Genomic DNA, 11066 nt, shown 5'->3' on the forward strand with positions numbered 1-11066 from the left:
TTCTACCTTGTTAACCAACTGAGCTTTCACATTTTTCGGTCATCTACGTTGTCAAAGAGCCTCACATCTCCACCAGTCTACCCCTCCCAACACCCCAGATATCTGAGACCAAGCTGATTTCTCTTCCTCTAGTTATCTAAAATGTAGCAAACCACAAGTAATTGTTGATTTATTGTATATTCCACCCTTCCATTTAAAAATCCTGGAGGGATTCATTTTCAAGGTTCCTTGATCTTCTGCTAAAATAAACAAAATGTAATGAAAACTTGGAATTTAAATATAGGAGGAATGTTTGGACCATTTACAGCGGTCTGAAGGTTAGCTGTGGGATTTTCATACACATTCTTTCAATTTCAAGTTTTTTTTTTTTTTTGATAATTGAAATTATTTTATAAACCACTCGAGAACAAAACCAAGGATCCAGCCAACTCGTTGGAGAGTTTCCGCCAGTGGCAAACATCAGCGAAGGACTGCTCTCTGAGCTGAAGTACGAGTGATTAGAATAAAAGCCTATATATGGACTTTACATCATTTGCAGACTGTATTCTTTGTACTGTAGTCTATTAATTGCAGAAAGACAGGAAACTTTCATTTGAAGCTTTCAGACTTTTTACCATTTTGGGCTTTTGTGAGCTTTTAGCTTTCTGTCTTTTATTACCAAACGTAAAAAGATCAAATTTTGATCTTACAAGCTTTGAAAAACTCGAAAGGCCAAACCAAGACTTGCCAAATGCCCTCTTAGCTTTTCAAAATATCTTTCAATTTCTAGTTAAGTTATTCTATACCATGATAAAATTTCGAATACATCATTTGCAACTTGACTGGATATAGTAAGTTCAAATTACATCCATGAATATTCAGATTCAAATCAAATTTCATCTATCAGATTCAGATCAAACTTAGATTGACCCAATTTGGAAATTGCATATGATTAATAACATAAATAAAACCCTTGTCAATTGTCATTGCACCATTTGGAGCCATCTCACTCCAGAAAAAATTTATAATATTAAAGTTGCCTCTATATGTTCAAAACGTTGAGCAAATCATTTCCTCTCTTCATGGTCCTTGAAGGAACCAGAGTGACAACCCCCTACTCTCTCTCTCTCTCTCTCTCTCTCTCCATCCCACCCCAACGAATACAGGTTTTCTGTTTGCGGAACAACAATAGAGCCCAAGCGAGCTACTTGAACCCCACCTCCTTGTTCCACTGGCATCTATTTTTTCCGGCGATTATTCACACACCAGACGAAAACCCAAAAAAAAACTTTTATGTTTAAAACCCGAAACCAAAGTGAAGCAGAAAGACAATGCACACAGAGGGGGCCCATGGCGATTTGTACAAGGGCTTCATCCCTACAATCAAGGGGTAAGGGCCATTAATGAGGCATATCTTTTAGACTAGTCCTAATGAAGTAGAAAATTTCCAAATTGGTAAAGTTAAAACCACCCCACAACCTACAATCATCATATATCTTCATAAATCTCTATTCCTGGTTCAATCGTGTCATGGAGAAATTAAGAGAGATGTCTTTAGATGTTCTAGAGTAACCTGTTCATAGTGGTTAAGTTCATGACTCTCGAAGTCGAACAGGTCCGAAAGTTGAACAAAAATTTCTAATCTGGAGGGGTGATACAGATGATTATAAAAACCCACCAAAATAAAGATTGATTCATTTGTTTCTGTTATTATTTTTATTATTGTTATTACTTGATTCTTCAGCTATTTTTCTTTTTTGAGGAGAGAGAGAGAAAAGAAGGAGAATGATATATTTTAAAATTTTAATGAACAGTTAATGATATTTTTGTCTTTAATATTTTTCTATTAGACTTAACCTTAGAAAGGTCAGCGAGGTACATATAACTATATAAGTTGTTTTTAAAATTTTTAATATTTGATTATATGCACCACTAACCCCATCCCAAAAGTCGGTGGTTGCGGGAATCGGATCTGGGTCTATGCTGGAGCGAACCAGCTAACATACCAACTGAACCACCTTCTCATTTGGCTAAAAGTTCAAGGCATATATAAATAAGTTTCTCACAGGATATATATAATTGACCCTAAAGTAAACTAAAAAAATAATCAGAGTATTATGTGTCATTAACAAAATAAACTGGGCATATCTTTATATCTTCCGAATAATATGGCATATAAGTCACGACATTCAAACATTTGGAGAACCATATACATTTCAATATTATTATCAGATTCGGATCGAATTACGAGTGGATCTATATTCGGTGCAAATCGAATATGGATCACCTTCAAATTTGATCTAGACAGGCGGATATGATTTGTGGCCCCAGTGGGATACAAACCATTTTGGAGCACTAAGGAGGCAGTATGTGTTACCAGATGCCAATGCAAGGCAGGCTAACGCTAAGCACAAGGGGGACAAGGATCAAATCACCTTGACTCCTTGAGATCCTAGCTAGACTAGATTGCCCAGTGAAGCACAAGTTCCAATAAAGAGGCTAGCAAATATTCGGAGGATGACCTAAGAGAGCCTAGAATGAGGGTACAGAAGTTAATGTTAAACCCAAATCAACATCATAAAATTAACAATCTGAGTGTTGTAAGTTTATACTATACTATTCTGATGATTAATTTTATAATATTTTTAGCCTCTATGTAAAATCCAATCCGACTCCAACAGATTTGATTCGATAATGAATCAAATTCCATCAGTTTAGTTTACTACTACTGTCCCTAGTTGTAAAGTAAGCACTAGGACATAATTTTGCCTTTCGTTTACCACAACAAACAGTTAAAAATCACATCTCAGCCAGGCTCTAACACCACCTTACTCGGACAAAACTTTCGATGTCCAGCTGTGAACGGGCCTCTCAGTAATACTTTTAGTTCACTTCACAAACTGCAACAGCAACAGTTTTGGTGATGTATTGGTGGGTCCCACCAATACTCAAAATATGAGAAGTTTTGGGATATGACCAGTTTCAGGGGTAGTCAGGACTTGTACCGGCCCCCCACCCCTCCTAAACATGTTTGGAAAAAAAAACTAAAACAAAAGTAAATAAAAACATATAATTTATAAGTGTGATGTGCCCCATCCGATGTATCGATACTTTAAACCTTGATTAATGTGTCACGCATGAGAGCCCTGTTGAACTTTAGACAATCAAAAGATATTGAATCGACCATTGTAAAGGAAAAGAAAAAAGAATGACAAGATTTAAGACATACCATGCAGAATATTTAACGGAGAACAAAATCATTCTGTGTAATAACGTGGAAGGCAAATCCTACTTGTGCCACTAAGAGAACATAATCCAGCCCTGGTAAGAGAATTAACGAAATTTAACAGGATCTCCAATTGCCCAACTGGATATCTCAGATATACAAGTTTTCTTCAGAGCTTTTTCCACCACATAAGCAGACCTATATAATAGTTTAAAAGTAGACAACAGAATATAACTTCGCATGCAGATGACACCGGAAGCACTTTCCCAGCATAGCATTGCTGTAGTGGAAGATAACAGGAATATACAGCTCCAATAGGTAGCTCTTTCTCATGACCATTTTAATAATAACAGAAAATCGATGCCACTTACCACCATGGACGATCTCTAACCAGCTTTTTCCCCACATTGTCATTATCACCCGTATAAATAACTTGCCATCCTTTCTTGGGATCATCCAAAATCTGTTCCATATAAATACACTCCAACTCACAAATCAAATTATACAAAACAAGCTTTGTAAGATCAACTGCCTGGCCTACAATACTCCTTCGCTTGTGAACCTGCAGTTTAAATCTCATAGCGAAGTATAGTTCATTGCAACATCAAATGGCATAGCTCTTATAGCACTCAGAAGGTTTACTTTTGTGCAACCCTTCCCCACAGATTTGCTCAATGTAGGGGACTTCAAATGTGACTGCTTTTCTGCAGAATGCACAAAAGTGGGCTCAAGATTCAAGTTCTTAGTTGAATGAGATGTTATTAGAGTGTCAACATCCTCTTCATTTGCTGCTTGAGATTCCTCATTCAACAAAAAACCAAAGAGTCTGCAACCACTTCTACTGGCAGGAAGCAACTCTTGATTACCCTTTAATGCTGTCTGGCTTGTTGCAGCAGAAACATACTTGGTGGTGTTCAATTGATTATTTTCTTGAAATTTATCTATTGAAGACTTGCCTCCCAGTCCTTCCATGGTATGATGACATGAGGGTGATGTTACTTTCCAACCTGATGTTTGAGAACCATCAAACAATCTACAGTAGTTACCCTCCTCCCCTTTCTGATTGTTGAAGCCATATGCAGTGTGAGAGTTTTGAATGCTTGCCTGTTGGAACATCAGAACAGAAGATGGAGAAGAAACTTGCACAGACGATGTGGATGGTTGGACATGATTACTGAAGCCTTGGATAAGTGAAGTCCACCCACTTCCAGAACTTGATATGTGAACCCCATCGCTTCCAAACCCACCACTTCCATGACCTAGACTGGCTCTTCCATATGGTGGTTTTGGAAATATTTCTTGACCTTGCAAGACCTTATGGAATCCAATAGATTCACCAAAGCCTATGCCTATAAATGGAATATCTGAATTTCCATGTGGGACTCTTATGCCACTCCCTATAGCAGCCATCCCTGAACTGTTTGAACCAGGAAAGCATCTCCTTGATTCCGATGGATGATGATTCTGTACATCAAGACCATCAGAAGGAGTAGTGAAACCGAAAATTTCTTGACCTTGCAAGACCTTCTGGAACCTTAAAGATTCCCCAAAGTCTGAAAATCCTGTCCCATCTGTAAGAAGATTGATACATGAGAAAAAAAAATAAGTTTTACCAAAAAAAAGGGAAAAACAGAATGATTCCTGCAAAAAATCATCTTATTGGACTTCTTTAGCAAAAACATACTAGGGACTGGAAAATCTGGCATGGCTGAAGGCAGAGTCATCCTGGTTCTCTTTGAACCAGGTGCAGACAAACTGCTTGAAGCTGAAACTGAGCCAGATGGCTCAATCTCCCACGGAGAAACTCGATTGTGTCGATTTGTCTCAACAACATTGTCCCACCTCACCTGCAGCATTGAACCATACAAAGCTATAATGAGGCTTAAGAATTTGTGGAACTTAAGACATGTTACAAGTCAAAACAAGATGCAAACAGTTGAGAAGGTAAAATGTTTTATTTGAGTACAGACATATTAAAAGAGAAGTACTGCGTTCAGCAACTTCTTTTTTTGTGAAATATGGACACTTAGGTTTGGACAAGGGCAAAAACAATGGAATACAAGGTCAATTGCATTAAAAATCAGATAAATAACCAAAATCAGAGTAGGTCATGATAGGGACAAAGGAAACAACAGATTGGATAGAGTAGGTCTTTGATAGAGGAGTTTCTAAACTGCACCGGTCTTAAGACTGCACCCTTGATTGAAAAATGAGGTAGAGAGGTTGACAACAATGAAGAAAGACTTCATTGCAAACAATGATAGGAAAGTACCTGATTTCTTCTGGAAAGTGCAAGGCTAAAATGCAGTGTTAAATAACAATTGTCTTGGTAAAAAGAGCCTTAGCTAATGCTTCAAAACATAAAACTCAATAACTAGCAGATAGGGAGAGAAAGGAGGGGGAATCCAACTGACTATAAGCTACAGTTAACCGTTAACGTGGTGAGCAGAATATCACACATAACTCAAGTTTCAGGCAAATGGACCCCAGCACAAGGCAAAAGGAAGTCATATGTCTGCATGCATGAGGAAGGCAATATAATATTTGGAAATCATATTTTGCTTCATTATATAGTAAAATATGGGGGCATACCAATAGGGATCTCCATTTTGAACCAGGCCACCTAACAGGATCTATATCACTAATCCCAGCTATCAACCCAGTGTATCTGCAACCAAAAGACAAATATATAATGCATAAATAAACTTACTTTAACTGCATTTAATTTGAATGACCTGCAAGAAATAGAACATGCATACCTTCTCTCTGCTGCATCTTCAGTTTCAAACCTCATTTTGAACTTCATTCCAACAGAGAATGGCTGATCGAAGCTCTTGAGGAATTTGCAGAGAGGAATTATAAACTCAGACTGGGTTGCCCTGTAAAGGACAAAACTGAAGTTCAGATGGTTTGACACACTAATAGGAGAACACCAAGTAAACACTAGAATCATGTAATTAGCACCCTATACAAGCAATGCACAAAGTTTACTTGTACAATTTGTATTGCAATAGAGTATCACATTGTCCAGCCAATTATAATAAAACTGACAAAAATTGCTTCTATACTGAGAAGAAAGGATCAAGGGAAGGTGAGTCAACATGACTGAAGAAAATGCAAGATGAAGTGACAACGTATCTCTAGTTGAATAGTGAAATCGGTAATCAGAATTCAAAGAAGTGGATGAAACACTCCCCACCATCTAAAATCTTTAATATAAATGCTTTTTATTTTTGTACGAGGAACAAACCTTTGATGTAAATGTTACTCATATATTTTCCACTTGATGATGCCAAATGGATCTAGGTTTGGTCCACACCTCAACTATCAAACCTTAAAGATCACCCCAACTGGAAGGGTGCTCTTGTCAAATCAAAAACAACAAAGCATGTGCACCACACTATAAGATATCCTCTTCTGACGTGTACATCTCAAGGATGAAAGGAACACTAGCCACTGCATATATGACAATATGTAACTGACCAAAGCATGTTAAATGGCCAAATAAGAACAAGCTGATCAATTCACAAGAAACTATGTGATCCACACTTTGTAGTACCAGGTTGAGTATCAACTACTTAGAATTGAAGTAAAGATGAAAGAACAAAAGCATTCTAGTTTTTCAAAAAAAAAAAAAAAAGATCTGAAAGAAACACTAGCCACTGCATATATGACAATATGTAACTGACCAAAGCATGTTAAATGGCCAAATAAGAACAAGCTGATCAATTCACAAGAAACTATGTGATCCACACTTTGTGGTACCAGGTTGAGTATCAACTACTTAGAATTGAAGTAAAGATGAAAGAACAAAAGCATTCTAGTTTTTCAAAAAAAAAAAAAAAGATCTGAAAGAAAATGGCTGCTAGTTTAGAGCCAAGAAGAAGTAATGCAAGAGCTGTACTTGGGAAAGGAACAGTCAGTATAGAGGATAGTTTGTAAGGCCATCATAGGAGATAATGACAAACATAATCCAGATGAATAAGAAGGTTGGAGGGCAATTAATAGAATGGCTGCGAAACAAGATGCGAGGCAAAAAGAATCTTTTTCTGAACCATCATGAATTAAGAGAAATGAAACACAAGAAACAAAAGACATGGCTCTCTTTCCAAATGCATTTCAAAAAAACTGATAGGTTCAGATGATATAAAACTTTGTTATTTACACATTACCAACAAAATATGATTCAGTAGGATCATGAAACCAAGCATTGAAGCATTCAATTAACATTACCTAGCCAAGAATGCTAAGCTATCTCAAACAGCAACATGTTAGATTATTGACCTTTTAATATTGACATCATTCTGCTGCAGTTCTTGGGCCTTAATGATAAGGTGCTTTGATATTGACATCAAACCAACTACAGTGCATTTCGAATATTTGATGCACATTAAACCAATATTTCAACAAATCAAAGATGCCACATGGTCTATTTACTATTTATTGGTTCATGTTTCACAAGGTGTACTTACCATTAAAGACTTTAACAACGTTAGAGGTTCAACTATGATGTGTTGCTTTATCGCTGGTTCAAAATTTTTGCTTCACGGTAGTTCATGTACCATAGATTTTTATTAAATTTAATATTTTATCATTATATACATTTATCATAACACATAAGTTAAAAGTAATTAGTTTTTTTAACTTTTTCTAATTTTTTGGTCATTTTATTCACCATAAGACAAATGTAGATTATATCTGAATCTGATCCAAGTCCAACATATTGGATTTTGAATTCACAGATTTGATAACCGATCAAATAGGTTTGTAGCTCGATCCAATCCATTACAGCCCTAGCGAGATAGGTTTGAATTATTAGATGATTCAATTTTATAATTGCATGTATTAATGCAAATTTAGAATACAAAGGTTGAATGTATGGAGGTGATATTCAATTTTTTAATTACCACCTAGGCCTAGCCATCATCATATTAAATTAAACTATAGTTTAGCTTATTTCTAAATTGTAATGTACTTTCTATCCAATGTTGCTTCATTATGCATATTAAACCTTGTTTCCAAAACTTCTTTTGTCCAAGTGCCCTTCCCCACACTAAATATATGAAGAACATACATTAAAATATATTTATCAGAAAAAATCAAATATACATTAAAAAATATCAACTTCCTTTCAAGGCTTAGATCATCATATAACACTTTTATAAGCAGTAACCACCTGCTGCTACGAGGATTTGGTCCTCTGTCTTGATGCATGGGGCATCTTATAGACTACATATTGCTCAGTCCATACAATATAACAAATAAGACACAATGAATACAATCATATGGAGATAATCCCATTGGGTTTCACAAGAACAGTACTAAGACAAATTGCCATATCAAAATTTAGTAAAACAATGTTGTGAACTGTGCAGTGGGGTAGTTTTGGAAAATGTGAATGACTCGGAAATGAAGAAAAAATTTCTCTAAATATAGTATCACTTTTTATATAGTATCTAACTTCATGGTCTCACATCTCCATTCCAAGCATAAAGATTTTCATCAACAAATAATATTCTTCAATAAGAAAACAAATCTAATCATACCTCGGATTATAGTAAACGTGGAAGACACTCTTTGAGGATACAGCATTAGCCACAGCTACTAGAGTGCCACCATTCATGTTCTGGCTACAGAGAACTGGAAAAGGAATGCTCCCTTTAACTTGAGCAGCCCTCCGGATTCCCAATCTCAATTCCCCATTGTCACCCCTGGTGAAAAATTAAATGTTATTACCTTCACAAACCAATATAGACTTCCCAAGTTCAGATGTTCACACCTAAGAAAGAGCACAGCATCCCCAGAGACGAGTTTCTTCCTATTGACAAATGCGCTCCATCCAGTTGTGAGCAAATGCCTCCGTGGCTGACCTGCATACAGAATAGAGAATGAGGCAGAAGAGGCTTAAAAAAATTTAATTTCCAAAATATGCAAGATGCTGAAACTCGGCTACATAGATCACTCTCAACATAACCAAACTACAGAGGCGAGTATTGGCCGAAAGACAAAAGGGAACTGAATGAAATTAAATGAAAAAAAATTAAAAGAATTTTCATGTCTACCATCATACCCCTGTATATGTGGCGAAACTTCCACTCAACACCATGTAAATCTTTCGCTATAAGCTCCTGGGAAGGTCTCTGTTGCTTATAGTCCTGAAATAGAGAGCTAATAAAAACCCCAGAAAGAGAAGTGATTGTTTAAATTGTATAGGTTTGATTGGAGGAATTTCTCCAAGTATCAATCAATGGATTGCAGATGTACTACTTTGGTGCATCTAAAGCACTAAGCGACTTGGCGGGAAAACACTAACAGTATTACCAGAGGCGGAAAGCAGTCTTCAGCAGCTCGTCGAGGAACAGAGAAGCCTCCATGAGTACTCGTATCAGAAGCCGTCAGGGTCTTACAGAACATGTGAGGCGTTGTCGGTTTGGCCGCAACTTCAATTTCCTCTTCTTCGTCATCAGCTTCCATGCCTCCTCTGCGTAATTTCTGCTCAATCTGTTTTTCACACCACAATTCAATTAAAAAAAAAAAAAAACACACGACCAAAGGAAAAAGGAAGCAAAAGAAGAGCTGCAGAGAAAACCAAGAAGAGTACAAAAGTAAAGCTTTCGCAATTAAAAAGAATTCAAAATCTCGGAAACGTAAAGGGAAAACACAGACATGAAGGAATACTAAGATCGAAGCTCCCACAAGCAAGGACTCCAAAACACAAGCAAATGAGAAAAGAAAATAGAGGATATATTTAGTAGGAGAGATTTAAACTCAAACAAAAGCACAGAGGATTTGAAGAAATAAAAATAACGTTGAAACGCAAGGGAAAAAAACTACCTCAATTTCCGGAACCAGAGAGACCTGTGCGTAAACTTCGTCGGTGGCCATTTCCGCCTGCAATTGAAGAATTAAAGTTTTGGAAAGATTATCCAAAGAAAACCTTCATAAACAAAGCTAAGTTCAGTTCAAAAACCCTAAAAAGTTAGCACATTTACAGTTCAACTTTCAAGGTTTTTTTTTTAGTTTTTTTGGTTAACACTGACGTGAAGCTTGACGTCGACGACCCGGCAAAAGACATGAGGCGGAAGATCAAAAACCGTAGTCGGGAATTCCGAAATATGCTCCAGGTGCCCCTGCGGCAGGTACACGACAACACTCCCTTTCTTCGGCAACGATATAAGCGGCCCCGCACAAGCATGCCAGAGCTCCAAACACACCGCACCCCCCGCCGCCGACGGCAACGAAGACGACGAGCACAGTGAAGCGGACGCTGGGGAAGCCGAAGCCGAAACCGACGCCGACGAAGACGACGGCGACGAAAGCGAAGCAGGTCCACACTCGACCACCGCCGAAGCATCGTCATCATCGTCGGTGACGGTGTTGAGATCAATAACACCTCCCATCAAAATCAGAAAAAAACCCTACAAATCAAGCGAAAGTAAGCGAGAGAAGCTTTGAAGTAGTACAGGTAGTGATGGTGGTGGTGGGGTTGTGGGGAGGGTGAAGGATAAGCAGTGATGTCTGCATCTGCATTGCAGCTTAACCTGCGCACCACCCTACTCAATGTTCTCTAAAGGAGTCTGATGGGTCAAAACTCTAAAAGAGACCCGCCTCGCCATGCGACCGTACTCCTCCTGAGTCCTGATCCTCTTTTTATTTTTTTAATTTATTTATTTTATTAAATAATTTCAAATATTAATTAAAATTAATTCACACTAGCAACGAAAATTGAAAAAAATAAAAATAAAAATAAAACTATTGTTTTTTTATTTTTATCTATAATAATCTATCTGGATATTCTCTCTCTCCTCATCCTTATTTCTCCTTTTCTTTTGCTTGCATTGCAATTGCAAGTTTGCAACTG

The 11066-nt window shown here is 37.2% G+C and overlaps 1 protein-coding gene across 1 annotated transcript; it reads right to left on the bottom strand.

Moving 5' to 3' along the window:
• Nucleotides 1–3196: 3196 nt before the first annotated feature.
• Nucleotides 3197–10831, bottom strand: LOC104599494 (auxin response factor 3-like). Its single transcript, XM_010262056.3, has 10 exons — nucleotides 10246–10831; nucleotides 10040–10096; nucleotides 9527–9706; nucleotides 9276–9360; nucleotides 8985–9075; nucleotides 8752–8916; nucleotides 5965–6084; nucleotides 5798–5873; nucleotides 4890–5052; nucleotides 3197–4776 (listed from the first exon to the last, which is right to left on the bottom strand). The coding sequence occupies exons 1-10, from the start codon at nucleotides 10603–10605 to the stop codon at nucleotides 3782–3784; spliced, it is 2292 nt and encodes a 763-aa protein (XP_010260358.1). The 5' UTR covers nucleotides 10606–10831; the 3' UTR covers nucleotides 3197–3781.
• Between the last annotated feature and the right edge of the window lie 235 nt (nucleotides 10832–11066).

This window comes from Nelumbo nucifera, chromosome 1, assembly GCF_055504915.1.
Source record: "Nelumbo nucifera cultivar China Antique chromosome 1, China Antique-T2T, whole genome shotgun sequence".
Lineage (NCBI taxonomy): Eukaryota > Viridiplantae > Streptophyta > Magnoliopsida > Proteales > Nelumbonaceae > Nelumbo > Nelumbo nucifera.

What these genes read in the sequence shown, in the direction of transcription:
- LOC104599494 (XM_010262056.3), bottom strand. Translation starts at nt 10,605, where the DNA reads ATGGGAGGTGTTATTGATCTCAACACCGTCACCGACGATGATGACGAT. An exon ending in CTCTGGTTCCGGAAATTGAG is followed by an intron (nt 9,707 to 10,039) that starts GTAGTTTTTTTC and finishes TGTGAAAAACAG; the next exon opens with ATTGAGCAGAAATTACGCAG. An exon ending in GATGCTGTGCTCTTTCTTAG is followed by an intron (nt 8,917 to 8,984) that starts GTGTGAACATCT and finishes ATTTTTCACCAG; the next exon opens with GGGTGACAATGGGGAATTGA.